At 35.6% G+C, this 25,099-nt stretch overlaps 4 protein-coding genes and 4 long non-coding RNA genes across 15 annotated transcripts; 5 read left to right on the top strand and 3 right to left on the bottom strand.

The window, feature by feature from the left end:
- The first annotated feature begins 273 nt into the window (after positions 1-273).
- On the top strand, positions 274-4,976 carry LOC105261685 (uncharacterized). Its single transcript, XM_059122856.1, has 4 exons — positions 274-1,452; positions 1,669-2,054; positions 2,111-4,322; positions 4,382-4,976. The coding sequence occupies exons 1-4, from the start codon at positions 274-276 to the stop codon at positions 4,460-4,462; spliced, it is 3,858 nt and encodes a 1,285-aa protein (XP_058978839.1). The 3' UTR covers positions 4,463-4,976.
- A 129-nt stretch (positions 4,977-5,105) lies between these two features.
- LOC131802572 (uncharacterized) lies at positions 5,106-5,680 on the top strand. The gene is made up of 2 exons (XR_009342269.1): positions 5,106-5,376; positions 5,455-5,680. It is a non-coding gene; the product is annotated as an uncharacterized LOC131802572 (long non-coding RNA).
- A 188-nt stretch (positions 5,681-5,868) lies between these two features.
- Positions 5,869-7,580, bottom strand: LOC131802571 (ribose-phosphate pyrophosphokinase 1-like). 3 transcript variants are annotated; one of them, XM_059122889.1, is made up of 2 exons: positions 7,378-7,580; positions 5,869-6,970 (listed from the first exon to the last, which is right to left on the bottom strand). In XM_059122889.1, exon 2 carries the CDS (start codon positions 6,934-6,936, stop codon positions 5,977-5,979), a length of 960 nt encoding a protein of 319 aa, XP_058978872.1. In that variant the 5' UTR covers positions 6,937-6,970; positions 7,378-7,580; the 3' UTR covers positions 5,869-5,976. The 3 variants fall into 3 exon arrangements, with proteins under 3 accessions (XP_058978872.1, XP_058978870.1, XP_058978871.1); XM_059122887.1 differs by having other exon boundaries at positions 5,869-6,987; positions 7,388-7,580; XM_059122888.1 differs by having other exon boundaries at positions 7,388-7,580.
- Positions 7,581-10,442: 2,862 nt separating this feature from the next.
- LOC131802570 (uncharacterized) lies at positions 10,443-11,966 on the top strand. 2 transcript variants are annotated; one of them, XR_009342267.1, is made up of 3 exons: positions 10,443-10,674; positions 11,519-11,662; positions 11,741-11,966. It is a non-coding gene; the product is annotated as an uncharacterized LOC131802570 (long non-coding RNA). The 2 variants fall into 2 exon arrangements; XR_009342266.1 differs by lacking the exon at positions 10,443-10,674 and having other exon boundaries at positions 11,401-11,662.
- Positions 11,967-12,125: 159 nt separating this feature from the next.
- On the bottom strand, positions 12,126-13,865 carry LOC131802569 (ribose-phosphate pyrophosphokinase 1-like). Of its 3 annotated transcripts, none has more exons than XM_059122885.1 (2): positions 13,664-13,865; positions 12,126-13,256 (listed from the first exon to the last, which is right to left on the bottom strand). In XM_059122885.1, exon 2 carries the CDS (start codon positions 13,220-13,222, stop codon positions 12,263-12,265), a length of 960 nt encoding a protein of 319 aa, XP_058978868.1. In that variant the 5' UTR covers positions 13,223-13,256; positions 13,664-13,865; the 3' UTR covers positions 12,126-12,262. The 3 variants fall into 3 exon arrangements, with proteins under 3 accessions (XP_058978868.1, XP_058978866.1, XP_058978867.1); XM_059122883.1 differs by having other exon boundaries at positions 12,126-13,273; positions 13,674-13,865; XM_059122884.1 differs by having other exon boundaries at positions 13,674-13,865.
- A 4,081-nt stretch (positions 13,866-17,946) lies between these two features.
- Positions 17,947-18,478, top strand: LOC131802566 (uncharacterized). The gene is made up of 2 exons (XR_009342263.1): positions 17,947-18,174; positions 18,253-18,478. It is a non-coding gene; the product is annotated as an uncharacterized LOC131802566 (long non-coding RNA).
- A 207-nt stretch (positions 18,479-18,685) lies between these two features.
- On the bottom strand, positions 18,686-20,374 carry LOC131802564 (ribose-phosphate pyrophosphokinase 1-like). Of its 3 annotated transcripts, none has more exons than XM_059122882.1 (2): positions 20,176-20,374; positions 18,686-19,768 (listed from the first exon to the last, which is right to left on the bottom strand). In XM_059122882.1, the coding sequence occupies exon 2, from the start codon at positions 19,732-19,734 to the stop codon at positions 18,775-18,777; it is 960 nt and encodes a 319-aa protein (XP_058978865.1). In that variant the 5' UTR covers positions 19,735-19,768; positions 20,176-20,374; the 3' UTR covers positions 18,686-18,774. The 3 variants fall into 3 exon arrangements, with proteins under 3 accessions (XP_058978865.1, XP_058978863.1, XP_058978864.1); XM_059122880.1 differs by having other exon boundaries at positions 18,686-19,785; positions 20,186-20,374; XM_059122881.1 differs by having other exon boundaries at positions 20,186-20,374.
- A 4,137-nt stretch (positions 20,375-24,511) lies between these two features.
- Positions 24,512-24,990, top strand: LOC131802555 (uncharacterized). Its single transcript, XR_009342259.1, has 2 exons — positions 24,512-24,686; positions 24,765-24,990. It is a non-coding gene; the product is annotated as an uncharacterized LOC131802555 (long non-coding RNA).
- Positions 24,991-25,099: the final 109 nt, after the last annotated feature.

Genomic DNA, 25,099 nt, shown 5'->3' with positions numbered 1-25,099 from the left:
TTCTTTATTCTTTGTTTATTTGTTTTATGTCAATTTAATTTCTGTCGTCAATTGTCTTGTTGAATTCGTGTTTATTGTTGCTGTTCATTAAAACGGACGGACATTTTTTAAAAACAGCTGTCACCACTTTAAGTCACAAAAAAAAATAATTCTTACCTGTATTCAAGAAATTCTGCCGGTTTTATGCCACAAAACCAAGATCTAACCAGAAGAACCAGTGGACGCAGCACTCAAGGAATTCCGCCAGCCCGATATAACCCTGACACTTACGATATGTCTGTCGTTCGCTCACCAACAGGAGATACGCCTACCAGCAGCCACCAAAAACAGCAACAAATGCCAGCTGCAGCCGCAGCCGTCAATACACCGCCAGCCAATACTTCTAAATCTTCTTCTTCTTCTTCTCAGTTACAGCTCCAAAAACCGCCTTCAAATACACCAGCCAAAACACCAAATCCTGCAAATGAATTAGCCGAGATGAGAAAACTTATGAAATTTGAAATGGAACAGATGCAACGTCAGATGAAAGCAATGCAAGACGAATTTTTAGCAGCACAAGCAAAAATGCAAGCACAACTATTAAATACGTCACAGCAGTTTGCTTCTTTGCAAAACACAATGTCGCAGCAAGCATTGCCTACACTGACGTCACAACCACCAATTTTCTCAAATCAAACGACACAACAACCGCCATTGAATACGCCGCAACAGCCACAAAGGAATCTGCCACCACAGCCGCCATTGAGTCTGCCGCCACAGCCGCCATTGAATCTGCCATTACATTCAGTAGTTTTGCCACCACAAACAGTACCGCCAACAACAAGTCAACAGTTGCAGACTCAAGTGCATCAACTGCCGCCATTGTCTATCAACACAGATGAGTCTTTTCCAAATTCACTTTCAAATAACTCCAACGGAAATGCACATAAAAAAATTTATCCCTTGCCTATTTTTTCAGGTCTTCCAGAGGAGTGGCAGGCATTTTTCGAAGCCTACGAGAGCACCACAACCGAATTTGGTTACTCCAATCTCCATAACATCATGCGTTTGAGAGACGCATTGAAGGGCCGAGCAAGGGAAACAGTGGAATCCATGTTGGGGAGTTCTGCCAACGTCAGCGCCATTTTGGAAATTCTGCAGGAAACATTTGGTCGACCAGAGCAACTTATCCGAAGCCAAGTAGAAAAAGTCCGAGCCATTCCACCGCTGGCAGATGATAATTTGGATGCACTTGTCAACTTTGCCAACAAACTCTCCAATATGGCCACTTTCCTAAAAAACGCCAAGGGTGAACACCATCTATCCAATCCATCGTTGCTGAGTGAGCTAGTGTCCAAACTGCCGATAAACCGCCAAATGCAATGGGCCGAAAAATGTCTGCAACTCCAGCACCCCGCCACTATAGTTGATTTCAGCGATTGGTTGGGAATATTACGCCGTCTCGCACATATGGTCCACGACACACAGCCAATTTCAGCAACCTCGTCCAATCGCCGACACACACAAACACAACAAAAAAAATACGCATATGTCGCTGTCAGTTCGAGCTGTCCAATTTGTCAGGGAGAGTGCAACAATATAAAAATCTGTCCACACTTTTTAAAAATGACCATCGATGACCGATGGAATAAAATTAAACAAATTAAAACTTGTTTTTGTTGCTTAAAGAGAGGCCACCAACTTAAAAATTGCCACTATAAGCGTCGTTGTGGCATAAATGATTGCCAAAAATCACACCACCAATTGTTGCACAAAACACTCGCGACGCCATCCCAGGAACCGAACCGAACATTACCCACACACGATTTGGAGCCACGAACGAACACCCCATCTCTTCCCGACGCACCGCCGTCTCAAACACAACGAAGAAATTGTCATGCCGCCCACTACACCGAAAACGTACTGTTCCAGATTTTGCCCGTGACGCTATACGGAACACACAAACAAATAACGACGTACGCGTTCATTGACGACGGCGCCAATGTGTCCATGCTGGACGAGGACGTTGCTCGCGAACTCGGAGTACACGGGAAACCGGAGATTTTAAAAATTCAGTGGCTTAATAACCAAAACATAAACGAAAAACAGAAAAAATTAATTTGACAATTAGTGGTGTCGGTGAGTACAACAACAAGTACCCGATAACCAATGTTTACATTTCGTCCAATCTGTCATTGCCAATACAGAGTTGCCATCTGGATCATTTAATTAAATCCCGTGAAATCGACCAAATCGCCGAAATCCCATTCCGGGATTATTCGAATGTTCAACCTAAACTAATATTAAGCTTGCAACATTCATTTTTAACAGTTCCCTTGGAAGCTCCTCGTATGATGACTGATGTTGGACCAATCATTACCCTAACGAGATTAGGCGCCGTAATTTATGGACCGATCCCAGGCGAGAAGAGTTCCAATCTTAAGCGGGCTTTACACGTTAGGAAATGTTTCGAGGAAGAAAATTGTGACTTGCTTAAGGAAATGCATACCATGATGCGGCAATATTTCGACGTGGAGACATTGGGTACCAAGGTAAATGTGACACCAATTCTGTCCATAGATGATGAACGAGCGTTAAAAATATTGAGAGAAAACACGAAAAGAATCGATGGGCGATATCAGTGTCCGCTTTTGTGGAAAGAACATTTTTCTCCAATTCCAGAATCGTACAATTTGTCGTACAACCGATTGCAGTGTGTGGAACGAAAAATGGCAAAGGACAGTGTATATGCAGCTCAATATTGCAAAAAGATAAGAGACTACGAGGAAAAAGGATATTGCCGTAAACTTTCAGTAGCAGAACGAGAAAGAAGGAGCGACCGAACGTTTTATTTGCCACATTTTGGCGTTAAAAATCCCAACAAAGATGGAATTCGTATCGTCTTCGATGCTGCTGCTGAAGTTCAACAATTTTCATTAAATAAAGCCTTATTACCTGAACCTGACATAAATAACTCTTTAATCTCTATTCTTTTTAAATTCAGGGAATTTCCTGTAGCCGTGTGCGGAGATATACAAGAGATGTTCCACCAAATTGTAATCGCCAAAGAAGATCAGGACAGTCAGCGATTTCTATGGAGAAATGGGGATCCCAGTCAACCCTTAGAAACTTATGTAATGGAACGGATGATTTTTGGAGCCACTTGTTCGCCCACCATAGCCCAATATGTAAAAAACCTAAATGCCCGAAGGTTTATAAATGAGTCGCCAAGAGCAGTACAAGGAATCATCGATCGTCATTACGTAGACGATTACGTCGACTGTTTCCAGACTGAAGGTGAGGCAGTTGAAGTGGTACGTGATGTCATAAAAATTCACAAAGAGGGTGGATTTAATCTCCGCAACATCAAGTCTAATTCCCTTGTTTTACAACGTATGTTTGGCAACTCTATTTCTGATGAAAGTGATGGCAACTCAATTTTTGATGATGGAATGGAACGGGTACTTGGTATTCATTGGCTGCCAAAATCAGATGTTTTTTGTTTTGAATTAAAATTACACAAAGTGGATGAAAAGATATTGAAATTGCAAAAAGTGCCAACGAAACGCGAAATGTTGTCTTTAAATATGTCCGTATTCGATCCATTCGGGTTTCTTGGTGATTTTATGGTGACGTCGAAGATAATTATGCAAAATGTGTGGAAAAGTGGTATAAAGTGGGACGAGGAGTTGCCGCCCGCGATTTATAGCCGCTGGAAGACCTGGCTGGAGGAATTGCCTAAATTAAAGGATTTCAAAGTTCCGAGGTGTTACAGTAATGGATTTTTTAATGGTATAGTAGATTTGCATGTGTTTGTGGATGCCAGTGAAGATGCAATGGCTGCTGTGGCATACTGGCGTATAGTAACAAATTGTGGTGTAAGTGTTGTGTTCGTTATGGGCAAGACGAGCTGTGCCCCAACAAGATACCATACTATACCTAAGCTTGAGTTGCAAGCAGCAGTAATTGGAGTGCGAATGAAGGAAAAAATTTTGGAAAATCATTTGAAGAATATTAATAACATTTATTTTTGGTCAGATTCCTCAACAGTGATAAGTTGGATCCGTTCAGAACACCGTACATACAAACAATATGTGGCAAATAGAGTGTCGGAGATTCTGGAAAGCAGCCGTATGGAGCAGTGGCGGTGGTGTCCAGGAGCGGAAAACCCAGCTGACGAAGGGACCCGTGCTAAAGGACCCAAGAAGTACCAGCCAGAAGGACGTTGGAAAAATGGGCCAGAATTCCTGAGAAAAGAAGAGAAGTATTGGCCGGACGAGGAACAAATTGGAACATGTGTGGATCACAGCAAAACAGAGCTAAGAAACAAATACAAAGTTTTGGTGGCTTGCCAGGTATGTTTTTGTATTCCAGATATTAATAGATTTTCAAAATATCGTAGGCTGAAACGGGCAATGGAGACGTGGACGAGTCATCGAAGTATTCAGGGGCAAAGACGGAGTGGCACGATCAGCCAAGGTGAGAACGAGTGCCGGTGTATACCACAGACCTGTGTCCAAACTTGCCATTTTGGACGTGGAAGCGGCTGGAGACGGAGTTGGTGAAGCCTCCCCCTCTGGGTCAGTTCACGGGGGTGGGGATGTTAGAGATGGTAACCCTGCAATTACCAAAGCTAAAAAAGTGTAGCCAAATTTGAAATACCACTGTTATAAATGGCCGAAATATCCCAAGCGAAGAGGGAGACGAAACTAAATTTAAGCCAACATCTTCATTTTGTTTATTTTTGTTGTTTTGCTTAATGTCACTTTTATATAAATAGGCCCTTATGGCCATTGTTTATTCCCTTTTTTGTTAGAACCCAAAAATAAGTAAGTCGTGTTAATTTTTATTGTTTTTAAATTAAATATTGTTATTTTATTTGTAAACTTAATTTTTGTTAAATTTTTAAAATTCTTACAGAGAATAAACAACGACAACTAAACTCACTATTTGTAAACAAACAAACCAAATAAACGCAGCTTTTTATTTTGCCGAAATCCTGCCAGTCTTGTCATTTGGGAGCCAGCCGAGTTTAGGTTTATTCCTGGAAAATAACAAAAAAGGACATAGCTTATTATGATTTTTGAATAGAAAAAAACATTTTTTGCCTAAAAGTAAATGTTATGTTTCTTTCATGAAGCAAATCAAAAAAGTCGGTACAATTTTATTAATAAAAGTGCGAAATATTTTCAAGATTTTGAGCAACCTTGATACAAGTTTCTTTGAAGATCTTTTTTATTTGATTACTTATAGTGAAATCCGATGAAGGATATCATAATCGTAGACGTCGTGCTTCTAAAATGATGCTTTGTAGGAGAATTTTGCGAAAATCACATGAAGTACTGCGAGTCGAAGTTGTCAAAATACAGAGTATAGTATTTATTGGATCTAATATAAGTACGTCGAAAAGTTACAAATGGAATGACAACGTTAATACAACAACCAATTTTATTATTTGATGTTTTACATTATTAGGTGTTGCATCAGATGTTGCAGATCAGATAATTAACTGTACTTTTTTCAGGCTCTCTCAGAGCACGCAACGAAGACGGTGAAAAATTTGGCATTCTCCATTCTACAAAAAGGACGCATATTTTTATTTACGAATTCTATTAGTTGACGCATTTTAGAGAGATTTTTTTCGTTGTCTATAATAAGAAAATAGAATGAAATAAAATCCTATTTCCATTTTTTACTTAAATTTATTATTTAATTTTAATACCTCCCCATGAAGTAAGCAACCATTAAAATAAAAAGATCGTTATCAAGAATTTATATTTCATTTAATATATAAAAATATCATATTTTTTATAATTAAAAACATTTCATTTAAGAAATACATAATCGTCTAACGACAATGTCAAATGGGAAACCAAAATTTATTTTTGTTATTCTATTAAAATTGTTATATGAAAAAAAAGAAGATTGTACAAAAATAGTATGAACAGTAGTATTTATGTATAAAGTATTATGATTAATATAAAACATTTAACATATTTATAAATATGGAACATTTGAGAAGAGATAATAAACACTTTCGCCGTTATGTGTTCTTCTAACGGCTTCGGCAAACATCATAGAGACATCAATGCACTGTGTTTTGCGACAATCTCTCATATGGCCATCCTGGGGAATAGTATTTGTAACAACCACAGCCTCAAAGCAGGCATTGTTTATGCGAGAAATCGCTGGTCCAGAAAAGATACCATGTGTCAAAATAGCATAAACCTTTGTAGCACCTGCTTCCACCAAACGATCGGCAGCATGAACAATTGTACCGCATGTATCGGCCATATCATCGACCAATACAGCAATTTTATCTTTGACATCACAGACAAGCACCATCGAAGCAACTTCATTGGCCTTCTTGCGTTCTTTGTGAATCAGTGCGAATTCAACGTTCAAACGATCAGCGATGGACGTCACACGTTTAGCCCCACCAGCATCAGGTGAGACAATAATGGAATTCTTCCATTCTGTAATATTTTCTTTGATCCATTTTAGAACGGCTGGTTCAGCAAAAAGATTGTCCACGGGAATATCAAAGAAACCTTGAATTTGAGATGCATGCAAGTCCATAGTAATAATGTGATCTGCTCCGGCCACTGATAGCATATTTGTAACCAATTTCGCGGAAATTGGGGAGCGACTCATATCTTTCTTATCTTGGCGAGCATATGGGAAACAAGGAATCACAGCTGTTACACGGGATGCTGATGCGATCTTGCAGGCATTGATCATGATCAGTAATTCCATCAAGTTGTCATTAATCTCACCGGAACCAGATTGTACAATGTACACATCTTCACCGCGCACAGACTCACCAATTTCGACACATGTTTCCAAGTTGCTGAATTTATTGGTGACCACTTTGCCCAAATCGATACCCAAACGGTCGACAATCCTTTGAGCCAGATGTGGATGCGAAGTACCCGAAAACACTTTAATGGTTGCCATTCTTGTTTCTCCAATTTGCAGATTTTGTGCGTAGCTAAGTGTCAGATTGAACTGAGAAATGTGAGGTCTTTTATTGGTATTTCGAGGAACTACAAACGGAATGACATGGTTATAGCATGATGGAGGGTATTCGAAATAATATTGGTAGTTATATGAATTTAATGCGTTGTTTAACTTTCCACCACCCTTTTTTATATTATGGGTTTCAAATCTATAAAGAAACATGAGCACGAAAACTGTGTGGTGAAAAACAACAGCGCATCTTTTGATTAACCAATTTCAAGGAGTGGTGAGTTAAAAAATGCATTTTATTCATATTACTACCAATATTACTTCGAATATCCTATATCATGCAATAACCTTTGTCATTCCGTTTGTAGACCCTCGAAATACCTATGCAATAAGGCCAAAATTACAATAAAAAATTACTGTGAAACTCACGCAAATTTACCTTTACAAGACTTTATATTTCAGTTGCTTTTTGAAAATAGCTCCAATATGAGCAATTAAAAACGATAGTACAATCTTTGAAACTTTAGTAACTGGTAATCACTTGGGCTGAGAATATGTTACACTCTAAACAAAATCGTTGTTATGCCTTATACGTTTTACGAAATCAATTAATAAGATAAATTTTTGTTAAATTGAATATAATAAAAGCGAGATTTATTTTAAATAATTCATTATTTTTTGTTGAAATTTAAATGAAAAATTGATCTGGAATATTTCTTTTTTGATACTTCTCCCAACAAAGACAAAAGTATTAAGGATTTTTAACGAAAACAAAAACAAAAAACGCAAACACATAATTTTTTCTTGCAATCAATTTTGAATTGTAATAACAAAACAGTGTTGGCTTGTTTGTTCGGGATATCATTGTATTTTGTTGTTGCAAAATGGCCAGGCTCTATCCCTTTATTGTTGTTTTTATAAAAACGCAGTTTGTTTATTAGTGGGAAACGATGATAATGTTTACCGATGATAGGCAGGGAATACCTAGTTTTTGGAAAGAGCAACCAATCCTTATCAGTTCCCTTGTTTTTTGTCTGTGATTTTCTTCTCAGAAGTTATTTTAAAAATAACAGAAGTTATTTAAAACCATTCTATGACAATTGTTTACCCAAGTGACAAGTGCGTAAGCCCAATATAAGAGGAATCAGAGAATTACATTAAAGCAAAATTCTTTTGGTAAATCTTCTAATTCTTACAACCGCACTTCTAAACATTTTCATCTTTCTCAACTTGTTATGCTTTCGTTTTATATGAACGAAGTAGCATAACCATGTAAGTTGGTTTTGTCTGTTTTGTTTTTGCTCTTTTTTTTTTTTTTTTTTTTCAGTAAAAATCCATAATACTTTTGTCTTTGTTGGGAGAAGTATCAAAAAGAAATATTGCGCCTGAGTGAAAAAGCAGATAAGCTTTTACTATAATATACATTATTTTAACAATTTTAATAAACTTTACAATTCTCTGATCATTGTAGTCAACAAATGAGCAAAAAGTAACCCACTTCATCAGCTGTTTTATAATTTCGTCGGTATTGTGTTCTATACGGCGAATTTACGCGGCTCATTTTGTCGCCACGTAGGGCGAAATTCGTCGTTCGCTCCAATTGTGTTCCTAGCATAATGTGTACGTTAAAGCACACCGTGCATTATTAAATAAAATGCTTGTGTTAATGTATTAGATGTAAGCTTTAGTGTTAAGAATATGTTGTAAATAAATTGAGTTCCCTTCCAGCCAAGGAACGTTTTCTCTTTCGTTAGTTACATCGCTTGTGATGAGGTTAGGAGTCGACCTCATCATTTGGTGACCCCGACGTGATAGTATCGCGTGTAGTTAGTGAAGGAAGTGATTCGATAGGCTATATTTTCAGTGTCCGAGAAAATATTAGTTTATGCGAAATAAATAACGTGATAGGCGCGCATTTTCGTAGAAGTGAAGTGTGTTAGGCTTATTTGCTGTAGCGACGTAAAAGATGCACTGTTAAAGCAAAGATAGTATTAGATCTTTTAGTTGTGTAAAAGGAGACATGATAGGTAGCAGTGAAAGATTCTGTCGATCTATATCTATATAAATACTAACGCAATAGACGAGTAGTTAAAAGTGATTAGTTTATTCGTTTATTTTTTGAGTGCACATATATTTAGCCAATATGAATTTTGTAGACTTAGACTATATTGTGTCACTTTATTTAGAAATGGAAATAATTGTTCTGTGTGGTGTAACTGAAGAAGCTAGGGAAAATGTACCGAATTAGGTCGTTCCTTTACAGAAGCAAGAAAGGAATATTTAGATAACGAGAGGGAACTTCGTCGTATGAAAAAAATTACATACTCGGATTGCATAGACGCCTTGGGCGTGTGCTATGCGACTAAAGATATCGGGAGAGTTCTAAACGGCATAGGTGTTTTTGTGCCCATAGAAATACCACGTTTAGATATCGATTATTTAGCTGAGGTGAACAGCTTAAGTTCATCGGAACAATGTGGGAAAAAGTTGTTCGGAAAGTAGTTCGATATTGCGTTCACTGCTTTCATTACAAGCCAAAATTGTTGGGGCAAATTATGGGTAATTTGCCTGTTGATCGTTTTCGAGCTCATCGTCCATTCCTATTCACTAGAGTTGATTTTTGTGGAAAGTCACCATAAAAAAATACATCGCTGTTTTTGTTTGCTTCAGTTCTAAAGCAACACATTTGGCACTTGTTTCGGATTTGTCAACAATCAACTTCATTATGTGTCTCAAAAAGGTATAGTTTAATTACTTCGAAGTGTTGGGTCGTTCATTTCATTGTATTGTTTAATTTAATATTAATTTTATATATTCTTATTTTTGTCGACCCACACTACTGTTCCATAATTCCCAAATTTATTCGTCACAACCTAATGTGTGTATTGTTATCGTTGTTTCGTTTTCTGTTATATGCGTCTCAAATAGAGACAATAACAACAATGCCTACAGTCGTTTAGGCATTTGTCTTCTTCGTAGGTTTTGAGTTGTGGATAACAACAACAACACTGTTGTTTGTCAGTTTTGTATGTATGTATAGTAACATACATATTTATAACTGTGGCCCTTTGTTTTGTTTACATTTTGTTTTGTGCGAATTTCGTATTTCACGATTAATCGTCGTTTGTTTTGAAGTTTCAGATTTTGTTTTGTCCCCCCTTTTTTGTAGCCCTTAAGAAGGGATTGGAAAATAGATAAGTTTAGTTGACATATGACCGGCAAACATATTGAAGCAAAATAAACTTGTAATTAAATTCGAAACCTATAGTGCGTTATATTTACTAATTCGGGCGCAAAAATAAATAAAACCTTCTGTCATACAACCTTGATTCCGGAAAACTACTTTTTCTTGGAAGACGATCCCGGGACTCCCGATTTTGGACCCGAAAGTCCTTGTTCAAGACCCGGACCCGGTTAAGAAAATACCTATCCAACAAGTGGTCACGGTTTGGAAGTTATAGTCAAATTATCGATTTTTTTGACCCGGATTTTTATAAAAACTCGAAAAGTCGAAAAAGGTCCCATTATAGGGGTCAACAGAGTTGATATAGCTGACACTCTTACCTTTCCAAAATCCTACAATTTGTGCTAATACCTTTTTCGGGTCCAGAGATATGGGTCTTTCCATTCGCCATAACTCAATTCCAAAATGCTACAATTTGTGCTAATACATTTTTCGGGTCCAGAGATACATATTCTCTTCTGGTTAAAAATTTAACAGTTGTTGTAAGTAGCCGGCCCTCGTCCGGGGCTCGAGATTTTCTTCTCTGGGTATGTACCACACCGGCTAACGCGAACCAAAGTTTTCCAAATTTGATACTTTTTGTAAGCCGCCGGCCTTCGGCCGGGGCTTGAGGTTTTCTCCTCAGGGTATGTCCTACACCGCAAACTTGGACTTTCGGGTTAAAAATCGTGGTCCCAGGTGTGTCCCCCAAGAAAAAATAGTTTCCCGGAATCAGGGTAAAAATACTTACCTCTGGAAAAAATCGAAGAATTTTTACTAAACTAGAGTTGCTCCAAAGTATCAGATTAAGGGAAGATTTGGTTTGCGCAGCCGGTGAAATAAAAGTTTACCCAAGCACCCGAAACCTTTTTGGGGTTTTGATCCAAAAACCCGGTACCATAAAATTCCCTTGGAGTTTTCTACAGCCTACTGGGTGTTGAATGTTTGCAGCAAATTCAGATAAAGTGCTGACTTTGTGTAAATTAAAAATGGAAAATTGATCTGAAATATTTCTTTTATTGATACTTTTCCCAACAAAGACAAAAGTATTAAGGAAGATTTTTACTGAAAAAAAAAAAAACAAAAAACGCAAACACATAATTTTCCTTTGCAATGAATTTTGAATTGTAATTAACTATATCACTCTTAAGCCTATGTAAATAGCTTATTATGATTTTTGAATAGAAAAAAACATTTTTTGCCTAAAAGTAAATGTTATGTTTCTTTCATGAAGCAAATCAAAAAAGTCGGTACAATTTTATTAATAAAAGTGCGAAATATTTTCAAGATTTTGAGCAACCTTGATACAAGTTTCTTTGAAGATCTTTTTTATTTGATTACTTATAGTGAAATCCGATGAAGGATATCATAATCGTAGACGTCGTGCTTCTAAAATGATGCTTTGTAGGAGAATTTTGCGAAAATCACATGAAGTACTGCGAGTCGAAGTTGTCAAAATACAGAGTATAGTATTTATTGGATCTAATATAAGTACGTCGAAAAGTTACAAATGGAATGACAACGTTAATACAACAACCAATTTTATTATTTGATGTTTTACATTATTAGGTGTTGCATCAGATGTTGCAGATCAGATAATTAACTGTACTTTTTTCAGGCTCTCTCAGAGCACGCAACGAAGACGGTGAAAAATTTGGCATTCTCCATTCTACAAAAAGGACGCATATTTTTATTTACGAATTCTATTAGTTGACGCATTTTAGAGAGATTTTTTTCGTTGTCTATAATAAGAAAATAGAATGAAATAAAATCCTATTTCCATTTTTTACTTAAATTTATTATTTAATTTTAATACCTCCCCATGAAGTAAGCAACCATTAAAATAAAAAGATCGTTATCAAGAATTTATATTTCATTTAATATATAAAAATATCATATTTTTTATAATTAAAAACATTTCATTTAAGAAATACATAATCGTCTAACGACAATGTCAAATGGGAAACCAAAATTTATTTTTGTTATTCTATTAAAATTGTTGTATGAAAAAAAAGAAGATTGTACAAAAATAGTATGAACAGTAGTATTTATGTATAAAGTATTATGATTAATATAAAACATTTAACATATTTATAAATATGGAACATTTGAGAAGAGATAAGAAACACTTTCGCCGTTATGTGTTCTTCTAACGGCTTCGGCAAACATCATAGAGACATCAATGCACTGTATTTTGCGACAATCTCTCATATGGCCATCCTGGGGAATAGTATTTGTAACAACCACAGCCTCAAAGCAGGCATTGTTTATGCGAGAAATCGCTGGTCCAGAAAAGATACCATGTGTCAAAATAGCATAAACCTTTGTAGCACCTGCTTCCACCAAACGATCGGCAGCATGAACAATTGTACCGCATGTATCGGCCATATCATCGACCAATACAGCAATTTTATCTTTGACATCACCGACAAGCACCATCGAAGCAACTTCATTGGCCTTCTTGCGTTCTTTGTGAATCAGTGCGAATTCAACGTTCGAACGATCAGCGATGGACGTCACACGTTTAGCCCCACCAGCATCAGGTGAGACAATAATGGAATTCTTCCATTCTGTAATATTTTCTTTGATCCATTTTAGAACGGCTGGTTCAGCAAAAATATTGTCCACGGGAATATCAAAGAAACCTTGAATTTGAGATGCATGCAAGTCCATAGTAATAATGTGATCTGCTCCGGCCACTGATAGCATATTTGCAACCAATTTCGCGGAAATTGGGGCGCGACTCATATCTTTTTTATCTTGGCGAGCATATGGGAAACAAGGAATCACAGCTGTTACACGGGATGCTGATGCGATCTTGCAGGCATTGATCATGATCAGTAATTCCATCAAGTTGTCATTAATCTCACCGGAACCAGATTGTACAATGTACACATCTTCACCGCGCACAGACTCACCAATTTCGACACATGTTTCCAAGTTGCTGAATTTATTGGTGACCACTTTGCCCAAATCGATACCCAAACGGTCGACAATCCTTTGAGCCAGATGTGGATGCGAAGTACCCGAAAACACTTTAATGGTTGCCATTCTTGTTTCTCCAATTTGCAGATTTTGTGCGTAGCTAAGTGTCAGATTGAACTGAGAAATGTGAGGTCTTTTATTGGTATTTCGAGGAACTACAAACGGAATGACATGGTTATAGCATGATGGAGGGTATTCGAAATAATATTGGTAGTTATATGAATTTAATGCGTTGTTTAACTTTCCACCACCCTTTTTTATATTATAGGTTTCAAATCTATAAAGAAACATGAGCACGAAAACTGTGTGGTGAAAAACAACAGCGCATCTTTTGATTAACCAATTTCAAGGAGTGGTGAGTTAAAAAATGCATTTTATTCATATTACTACCAATATTACTTCGAATATCCTACATCATGCTATAACCTTTGTCATTCCGTTTGTAGACCCTCGAAATACCTATGCAATAAGGCCAAAATTACAATAAAAAATTACTGTGAAACTCACGCAAATTTACCTTTACAAGACTTTATATTTCAGTTGCTTTTTGAAAATAGCTCCAATATGAGCAATTAAAAACGATAGTACAATCTTTGAAACTTTAGTAACTGGTAATCACTTGGGCTGAGAATATGTTACACTCTAAACAAAATCGTTGTTATGCCTTATACGTTTTACGAAATCAATTAATAAGATAAATTTTTGTTAAATTGAATATAATAAAAGCGAGATTTATTTTAAATAATTCATTATTTTTTGTTGAAATTTAAATGAAAAATTGATCTGGAATATTTCTTTTTGATACTTCTCCCAACAAAGACAAAAGTATTAAGGATTTTTAACGAAAACAAAAACAAAAAACGCAAACACATAATTTTTTCTTGCAATCAATTTTGAATTGTAATAACAAAACAGTGTTGGCTTGTTTGTTCGGGATATCATTGTATTTTGTTGTTGCAAAATGGCCAGGCTCTATCCCTTTATTGTTGTTTTTATAAAAACGCAGTTTGTTTATTAGTGGGAAACGATGATAATGTTTACCGATGATAGGCAGGGAATACCTAGTTTTTGGAAAGAGCAACCAATCCTTATCAGTTCCCTTGTTTTTTGTCTGTGATTTTCTTCTCAGAAGTTATTTTAAAAATAACAGAAGTTATTTAAAAACAATTCTATGACAATTGTTTACCCAAGTCACAAGTGCGTAAGCCCAATATAAGAGGAATCAGAGAATTACATTAAAGCAAAATTCTTTTGGTAAATCTTCTAATTCTTACAACCGCACTTCTAAACATTTTCATCTTTCTCAACTTGTTATGCTTTCGTTTTATATGAACGAAGTAGCATAACCATGTAAGTTGGTTTTGTCTGTTTTGTTTTTGCTCTTTCCAAAACCTACTTAGGCATTCCCATCATTGCCCCCTGGTAAACATTATCATCGTTTGCCGCTAATAAACAAACTTTGTTTTATAAAAACATCAATAAAGGGATTAAGCCTGACCATTTGCAACAACAAAATACTATGGTATCCCGAACAAACAAGCCAACGCTGTTCTGTTAATTACAATTAGAAATTGAATGCAAGAAAAAATTATGCGTTTGCGTTTTTTTTTTTTTTTTTTTTTTCAGTAAAAATCCATAATACTTTTGTCTTTGTTGGGAGAAGTATCAAAAAAGAAATATTGCGCCTGAGTGAAAAAGCAGATAAGCTTTACTATAATATACATTATTTAACAATTTTAATAAACTTTACAATTCTCTGATCATTGTAGTCAACAAATGAGCAAAAAGTAACCCACTTCATCAGCTGTTTTATAATTTCGTCGGTATTGTGTTCTATACTGCGAATTTACGCGGCTCATTTTGTCGCCACGTAGGGCGAAATTCGTCGTTCGCTCCAATTGTGTTCCTAGCATAATGTGTACGTTAAAGCACACCGTGCATTATTAAATAAAATGCATGTGTTAATGTATTAGATGTAAGCTTTAGTGTTAAGAATATGTCTTAAATAAATTGAGTTCCCTTCCAGCCAAGGAACGAGAAACATAATTTCGCGGCGTTTTCTCTTTCGTTAGTTACATCGCTTGTGATGAGGTTAGGAGTCGACCTCATCATTTGGTGACCCCCACGTGATAGTATCGCGTGTAGTTAGTGAAGGAAGTGATTCGATAGGCTATATTTTCAGTGTCCGAGAAAATATTAGTTTATGCGAAATAAATAACGTGATAGGCGCGCATTTTCGTAGAAGTGAAGTGTGTTAGGCTTATTTGCTGTAGCGACGTAAAAGATGCACTGTTAAAGCAAAGATAGTATTAGATCTTTTAGTTGTGTAAAAGGAGACATGATAGGTAGCAGTGAAAGATTCTGTCGATCTATATCTATATAAATACTAACGCAATAGACGAGTAGTTAAAAGTGATTAGTTTATTCGTTTATTTTTTGAGTGCACATATATTTAGCCAATATGAATTTTGTAGACTTAGACTATATTGTGTCACTTTATTTAGAAATGGAAATAATTGTTCTGTGTGGTGTAACTGAAGAAGCTAGGGAAAATGTACCGAATTAGGTCGTTCCTTTACAGAAGCAAGAAAGGAATATTTAGATAACGAGAGGGAACTTCGTCGTATGAAAAAAATTACATACTCGGATTGCATAGACGCCTTGGGCGTGTGCTATGCGACTAAAGATATCGGGAGAGTTCTAAACGGCATAGGTGTTTTTGTGCCCATAGAAATACCACGTTTAGATATCGATTATTTAGCTGAGGTGAACAGCTTAAGTTCATCGGAACAATGTGGGAAAAAGTTGTTCGGAAAGTAGTTCGAAATTGCGTTCACTGCTTTCATTACAAGCCAAAATTGTTGGGGCAAATTATGGGTAATTTGCCTGTTGATCGTTTTCGAGCTCATCGTCCATTCCTATTCACTAGAGTTGATTTTTGTGGAAAGTCACCATAAAAAAATACATCGCTGTTTTTGTTTGCTTCAGTTCTAAAGCAACACATTTGGCACTTGTTTCGGATTTGTCAACAATCAACTTTATTATGTGTCTCAAAAAGGTATAGTTTAATTACTTCGAAGTGTTGGGTCGTTCATTTCATTGTATTGTTTAATTTAATATTAATTTTATATATTCTTATTTTTGTCGACCCACACTACTGTTCCATAATTCCCAAATTTATTCGTCACAACCTAATGTGTGTATTGTTATCGTTGTTTCGTTTTCTGTTATATGCGTCTCAAATAGAGACAATAACAACAATGCCTACAGTCGTTTAGGCATTTGTCTTCTTCGTAGGTTTTGAGTTGTGGATAACAACAACAACACTGTTGTTTGTCAGTTTTGTATGTATGTATAGTAACATACATATTTATAACTGTGGCCCTTTGTTTTGTTTACATTTTGTTTTGTGCGAATTTCGTATTTCACGATTAATCGTCGTTTGTTTTGAAGTTTCAGATTTTGTTTTGTCCCCCCTTTTTTTGTAGCCCTTAAGAAGGGATTGGAAAATAGATAAGTTTAGTTGACATATGACCGGCAAACATATTGAAGCAAATAAACTTGTAATTAAATTCGAAACCTATAGTGCGTTATATTTACTAATTCGGGCGCAAAAATAAATAAAACCTTCTGTCATACAACCTTGATTCCGGAAAACTACTTTTTCTTGGAAGACGATCCCGGGACTCCCGATTTTGGACCCGAAAGTCCGTGTTCAAGACCCGGACCCGGTTAAGAAAATACCTATCCAACAAGTGGTCACGGTTTGGAAGTTATAGTCAAATTATCGATTTTTTTGACCCGGATTTTTTATAAAAACTCGAAAAGTCGAAAAAGGTCCCATTATAGGGGTCAACAGAGTTGATATAGCTGACACTCTTACCTTTCCAAAATCCTACAATTTGTGCTAATACCTTTTTCGGGTCCAGAGATATGGGTCTTTCCATTCGCCATAACTCAATTCCAAAATGCTACAATATGTGCTAATACATTTTTCGGGTCCAGAGATACATATTCTCTTCTGGTTAAAAATTTAACAGTTGTTGTAAGTAGCCGGGGCTCGAGATTTTCTTCTCTGGGTATGTACCACACCGGCTAACGCGAACCAAAGTTTTCCAAATTTGATACTTTTTGTAAGCCGCCGGCCTTCGGCCGGGGCTTGAGGTTTTCTCCTCAGGGTATGTCCTACACCGCAAACTTGGACTTTCGGGTTAAAAATCGTGGTCCCAGGTCTGTCCCCCAAGAAAAAATAGTTTCCCGGAATCAGGGTAAAAATACTTACCTCTGGAAAAAATCGAAGAATTTTTACTAAACTAGAGTTGCTCCAAAGTATCAGATTAAGGGAAGATTTGGTTTGCGCAGCCGGTGAAATAAAAGTTTGCCCAAGCACCCGAAACCTTTTTGGGGTTTTGATCCAAAAACCCGGTACCATAAAATTCCCTTGGAGTTTTCTACAGCCTACTGGGTGTTGAATGTTTGCAGCAAATTCAGATAAAGTGCTGACTTTGTGTAAATTAAAAATGGAAAATTGATCTGAAATATTTCTTTTATTGATACTTTTCCCAACAAAGACAAAAGTATTAAGGAAGATTTTTACTGAAAAAAAAAACAAAAAACGCAAACACATAATTTTCCTTTGCAATGAATTTTGAATTGTAATTAACTATATCACTTTTAAGCCTATGTAAATAGCTTATTATGATTTTTGAATAGAAAAAAACATTTTTTGCCTAAAAGTAAATGTTATGTTTCTTTCATGAAGCAAATCAAAAAGTCGGTACAATTTTATTAATAAAAGTGCGAAATATTTTCAAGATTTTGAGCAACCTTGATACAAGTTTCTTTGAAGATCTTTTTTATTTGATTACTTATAGTGAAATCCGATGAAGGATATCATAATCGTAGACGTCGTGCTTCTAAAATGATGCTTTGTAGGAGAATTTTGCGAAAATCACATGAAGTACTGCGAGTCGAAGTTGTCAAAATACAGAGTATAGTATTTATTGGATCTAATATAAGTACGTCGAAAAGTTACAAATGGAATGACAACGTTAATACAACAACCAATTTTATTATTTGATGTTTTACATTATTAGGTGTTGCATCAGATGTTGCAGATCAGGTAATTAACTGTACTTTTTTCAGGCTCTCTCAGAGCACGCAACGAAGACGGTGAAAAATTTGGCATTCTCCATTCTACAAAAAGGACGCATATTTTTATTTACGAATTCTATTAGTTGACGCATTTTAGAGAGATTTTTTTCGTTGTCTATAATAAGAAAATAGAATGAAATAAAATCCTATTTCCATTTTTTACTTAAATTTATTATTTAATTTTAATACCTCCCCATGAAGTAAGCAACCATTAAAATAAAAAGATCGTTATCAAGAATTTATATTTCATTTAATATATAAAAATATCATATTTTTTATAATTAAAAACATTTCATTTAAGAAATACATAATCGTCTAACGACAATGTCAAATGGGAAACCAAAATTTATTTTTGTTATTCTATTAAAATTGTTGTATGAAAAAAAATAAGATTGTACAAAAATAGTATGAACAGTAGTATTTATGTATAAAGTATTATGATTAATATAAAACATTTAACATATTTATAAATATGGAACATTTGAGAAGAGATAAGAAACACTTTCGCCGTTATGTGTTCTTCTAACGGCTTCGGCAAACATCATAGAGACATCAATGCACTGTATTTTGCGACAATCTCTCATATGGCCATCCTGGGGAATAGTATTTGTAACAACCACAGCCTCAAAGCAGGCATTGTTTATGCGAGAAATCGCTGGTCCAGAAAAGATACCATGTGTCAAAATAGCATAAACCTTTGTAGCACCTGCTTCCACCAAACGATCGGCAGCATGAACAATTGTACCGCATGTATCGGCCATATCATCGACCAATACAGCAATTTTATCTTTGACATCACCGACAAGCACCATCGAAGCAACTTCATTGGCCTTCTTGCGTTCTTTGTGAATCAGTGCGAATTCAACGTTCAAACGATCAGCGATGGACGTCACACGTTTAGCCCCACCAGCATCAGGTGAGACAATAATGGAATTCTTCCATTCTGTAATATTTTCTTTGATCCATTTTAGAACGGCTGGTTCAGCAAAAAGATTGTCCACGGGAATATCAAAGAAACCTTGAATTTGAGATGCATGCAAGTCCATAGTAATAATGTGATCTGCTCCGGCCACTGATAGCATATTTGCAACCAATTTCGCGGAAATTGGGGAGCGACTCATATCTTTCTTATCTTGGCGAGCATATGGGAAACAAGGAATCACAGCTGTTACACGGGATGCTGATGCGATCTTGCAGGCATTGATCATGATCAGTAATTCCATCAAGTTGTCATTAATCTCACCGGAACCAGATTGTACAATGTACACATCTTCACCGCGCACAGACTCACCAATTTCGACACATGTTTCCAAGTTGCTGAATTTATTGGTGACCACTTTGCCCAAATCGATACCCAAACGGTCGACAATCCTTTGAGCCAGATGTGGATGCGAAGTACCCGAAAACACTTTAATGGTTGCCATTCTTGTTTCTCCAATTTGCAGATTTTGTGCGTAGCTAAGTGTCAGATTGAACTGAGAAATGTGAGGTCTTTTATTGGTATTTCGAGGAACTACAAACGGAATGACATGGTTATAGCATGATGGAGGGTATTCGAAATAATATTGGTAGTTATATGAATTTAATGCGTTGTTTAACTTTCCACCACCCTTTTTTATATTATAGGTTTCAAATCTATAAAGAAACATGAGCACGAAAACTGTGTGGTGAAAAACAACAGCGCATCTTTTGATTAACCAATTTCAAGGAGTGGTGACTTAAAAAATGCATTTTATTCATATTACTACCAATATTACTTCGAATATCCTACATCATGCTATAACCTTTGTCATTCCGTTTGTAGACCCTCGAAATACCTATGCAATAAGGCCAAAATTACAATAAAAAATTACTGTGAAACTCACGCAAATTTACCTTTACAAGACTTTATATTTCAGTTGCTTTTTGAAAATAGCTCCAATATGAGCAATTAAAAACGATAGTACAATCTTTGAAACTTTAGTAACTGGTAATCACTTGGGCTGAGAATATGTTACACTCTAAACAAAATCGTTGTTATGCCTTATACGTTTTACGAAATCAATTAATAAGATAAATTTTTGTTAAATTGAATATAATAAAAGCGAGATTTATTTTAAATAATTCATTATTTTTTGTTGAAATTTAAAATGAAAAATTGATCTGGAATATTTCTTTTTTGATACTTCTCCCAACAAAGACAAAAGTATTAAGGATTTTTAACGAAAACAAAAACAAAAAACGCAAACACATAATTTTTTCTTGCAATCAATTTTGAATTGTAATAACAATAACAAAACAGTGTTGGCTTGTTTGTTCGGGATATCATTGTATTTTGTTGTTGCAAAATGGCCAGGCTCTATCCCTTTATTGTTGTTTTTATAAAAACGCAGTTTGTTTATTAGTGGGAAACGATGATAATGTTTACCGATGATAGGCAGGGAATACCTAGTTTTTGGAAAGAGCAACCAATCCTTATCAGTTCCCTTGTTTTTTGTCTGTGATTTTCTTCTCAGAAGTTATTTTAAAAATAACAGAAGTTATTTAAAAACAATTCTATGACAATTGTTTACCCAAGTCACAAGTGCGTAAGCCCAATATAAGAGGAATCAGAGAATTACATTAAAGCAAAATTCTTTTGGTAAATCTTCTAATTCTTACAACCGCACTTCTAAACATTTTCATCTTTCTCAACTTGTTATGCTTTCGTTTTATATGAACGAAGTAGCATAACCATGTAAGTTGGTTTTGTCTGTTTTGTTTTTGCTCTTTCCAAAACCTACTTAGGCATTCCCATCATTGCCCCCTGGTAAACATTATCATCGTTTCCCGCTAATAAACAAACTTTGTTTTATAAAAACATCAATAAAGGGATTAAGCCTGACCATTTTGCAACAACAAAATACTATGGTATCCCGAACAAACAAGCCAACGCTGTTCTGTTAATTACAATTAGAAATTGAATGCAAGAAAAAATTATGCGTTTGCGTTTTTTTTTTTTTTTTTTTTTTCAGTAAAAATCCATAATACTTTTGTCTTTGTTGGGAGAAGTATCAAAAAAGAAATATTGCGCCTGAGTGAAAAAGCAGATAAGCTTTTACTATAATATACATTATTTTAACAATTTTAATAAACTTTACAATTCTCTGATCATTGTAGTCAACAAATGAGCAAAAAGTAACCCACTTCATCAGCTGTTTTATAATTTCGTCGGTATTGTGTTCTATACGGCGAATTTACGCGGCTCATTTTGTCGCCACGTAGGGCGAAATTCGTCGTTCGCTCCAATTGTGTTCCTAGCATAATGTGTACGTTAAAGCACACCGTGCATTATTAAATAAAATGCATGTGTTAATGTATTAGATGTAAGCTTTAGTGTTAAGAATATGTCTTAAATAAATTGAGTTCCCTTCCAGCCAAGGAACGAGAAACATAATTTCGCGGCGTTTTCTCTTTCGTTAGTTACATCGCTTGTGATGAGGTTAGGAGTCGACCTCATCATTTGGTGACCCCCACGTGATAGTATCGCGTGTAGTTAGTGAAGGAAGTGATTCGATAGGCTATATTTTCAGTGTCCGAGAAAATATTAGTTTATGCGAAATAAATAACGTGATAGGCGCGCATTTTCGTAGAAGTGAAGTGTGTTAGGCTTATTTGCTGTAGCGACGTAAAAGATGCACTGTTAAAGCAAAGATAGTATTAGATCTTTTAGTTGTGTAAAAGGAGACATGATAGGTAGCAGTGAAAGATTCTGTCGATCTATATCTATATAAAAACTAACGCAATAGACGAGTAGTTAAAAGTGATTAGTTTATTCGTTTATTTTTTGAGTGCACATATATTTAGCCAATATGAATTTTGTAGACTTAGACTATATTGTGTCACTTTATTTAGAAATGGAAATAATTGCTCTGTGTGGTGTAACTGAAGAAGCTAGGGAAAATGTACCGAATTAGGTCGTTCCTTTACAGAAGCAAGAAAGGAATATTTAGATAACGAGAGGGAACTTCGTCGTATGAAAAAAATTACATACTCGGATTGCATAGACGCCTTGGGCGTGTGCTATGCGACTAAAGATATCGGGAGAGTTCTAAACGGCATAGGTGTTTTTGTGCCCATAGAAATACCACGTTTAGATATCGATTATTTAGCTGAGGTGAACAGCTTAAGTTCATCGGAACAATGTGGGAAAAAGTTGTTCGGAAGTAGTTCGAAATTGCGTTCACTGCTTTCATTACAAGCCAAAATTGTTGGGGCAAATTATGGGTAATTTGCCTGTTGATCGTTTTCGAGCTCATCGTCCATTCCTATTCACTAGAGTTGATTTTTGTGGAAAGTCACCATAAAAAAATACATCGCTGTTTTTGTTTGCTTCAGTTCTAAAGCAACACATTTGGCACTTGTTTCGGATTTGTCAACAATCAACTTCATTATGTGTCTCAAAAAGGTATAGTTTAATTACTTCGAAGTGTTGGGTCGTTCATTTCATTGTATTGTTTAATTTAATATTAATTTTATATATTCTTATTTTTGTCGACCCACACTACTGTTCCATAATTCCCAAATTTATTCGTCACAACCTAATGTGTGTATTGTTATCGTTGTTTCGTTTTCTGTTATATGCGTCTCAAATAGAGACAATAACAACAAAGCCTACAGTCGTTTAGGCATTTGTCTTCTTCGTAGGTTTTGAGTTGTGGATAACAACAACAACACTGTTGTTTGTCAGTTTTGTATGTATGTATAGTAACATACATATTTATAACTGTGGCCCTTTGTTTTGTTTACATTTTGTTTTGTGCGAATTTCGTATTTCACGATTAATCGTCGTTTGTTTTGAAGTTTCAGATTTTGGTTTGGTCCCCTCTTTTTTTGTAGCCCTTAAGAAGGTATTGGAAAATAGATAAGTTTAGTTGACATATGACCGGCAAACATATTGAAGCAAAATAAACTTATAATTAAATTCGAAACCTATAGTGCGTTATATTTACTAATTCGGGCGCAAAAATAAATAAAACCTTCTGTCATACAACCTTGATTCCGGAAAACTACTTTTTCTTGGAAGACGATCCCGGGACTCCCGATTTTGGACCCGAAAGTCCGTGTTCAAGACCCGGACCCGGTTATGAAAATACCTATCCAACAAGTGGTCACGGTTTTGAAGTTATAGTCAAATTATCGATTTTTTTGACCCGGATTTTTTATAAAAACTAGAAAAGACGAAAAAGGTCCCATTATAGGGGTCAACAGAGTTGATATAGCTGACACTCTTACCTTTCCAAAATCCTACAATTTGTGCTAATACCTTTTTCTGGTCCAGAGATATGGGTCTTTCCATTCGCATAACTCAATTCCAAAATGCTACAACTTGTGCTAATACATTTTTCGGGTCCAGAGATACATATTCTCTTCTGGTTAAAAATTTAACAGTTGTTGTAAGTAGCCGGCCTTCGTCCGGGGCTCGAGATTTTCTTCTCTGGGTATGTACCACACCGGCTAACGCGAACCAAAGTTTTCCAAATTTGATACTTTTTGTAAGCCACCGGCCTTCGGCCGGGGCTTGAGGTTTTCTCCTCAGGGTATGTCCTACAAAAAATCGTGGTCCCAGGTCCGTCCCCCAAGAAAAAATAGTTTCCTGGAATCAGGGTAAAAATACTTACCTCTGGAAAAAATCGAAGAGTTTTTACTAAACTAGAGTTGCTCCAAAGTATCAGATTAAGGGAAGATTTGGTTTGCGCAGCCGGTGAAATAAAAGTTTGCCCAAGTACCCGAAACCTTTTTGGGGTTTTGATCCACAAACCCGGTACCATAAAATTCCCTTGGAGTTTTCTACAGTCTACTGGGTGTTGAATGTTTGCAGCAAATTCAGATAAAGTGCTGACTTTGTGTAAATTAAAAATGGAAAATTGATCTGAAATATTTCTTTTATTGATACTTTTCCCAACAAAGACAAAAGTATTAAGGAAGATTTTTACTGAAAAAAAAAACAAAAAACGCAAACACATAATTTTCCTTTGCAATGAATTTTGAATTGTAATTAACTATATCACTTTTAAGCCTATGTAAATAGCTTATTATGATTTTTGAATAGAAAAAAACATTTTTTGCCTAAAAGTAAATGTTATGCTTCTTTCATGAAGCAAATCAAAAAAGTCGGTACAATTTTATTAATAAAAGTGCGAAATATTTTCAAGATTTTGAGCAACCTTGACAATAGTTTCTTTGAAGATCTTTTTTATTTGATTACTTATAGTGAAATCCGATGAAGGATATCATAATCGTAGACGTCGTGCTTCTAAAATGATGCTTTGTAGGAGAATTTTGCGAAAATCACATGAAGTACTGCGAGTCGAAGTTGTCAAAATACAGAGTATAGTATTTATTGGATCTAATATAAGTACGTCGAAAAGTTACAAATGGAATGACAACGTTAATACAACAACCAATTTTATTATTTGATGTTTTACATTATTAGGTGTTGCATCAGATGTTGCAGATCAGATAATTAACTGTACTTTTTTCAGGCTCTCTCAGAGCACGCAACGAAGACGGTGAAAAATTTGGCATTCTCCATTCTACAAAAAGGACGCATATTTTTATTTACGAATTCTATTAGTTGACGCATTTTAGAGAGATTTTTTTCGTTGTCTATAATAAGAAAATAGAATGAAATAAAATCCTATTTCCATTTTTTACTTAAATTTATTATTTAATTTTAATACCTCCCCATGAAGTAGACAACCATTAAAATAAAAAGATCGTAATCAAGAATTTATATTTCATTTATTATATAAAAATATCATATTTTTT

This window comes from Musca domestica, unplaced genomic scaffold (assembly GCF_030504385.1).
Source record: "Musca domestica strain aabys unplaced genomic scaffold, Musca_domestica.polishedcontigs.V.1.1 210, whole genome shotgun sequence".
Lineage (NCBI taxonomy): Eukaryota > Metazoa > Arthropoda > Insecta > Diptera > Muscidae > Musca > Musca domestica.
Note: the sequence above shows the minus strand (reverse complement) of the source record. Positions and strands in the feature narration are given on the sequence as shown.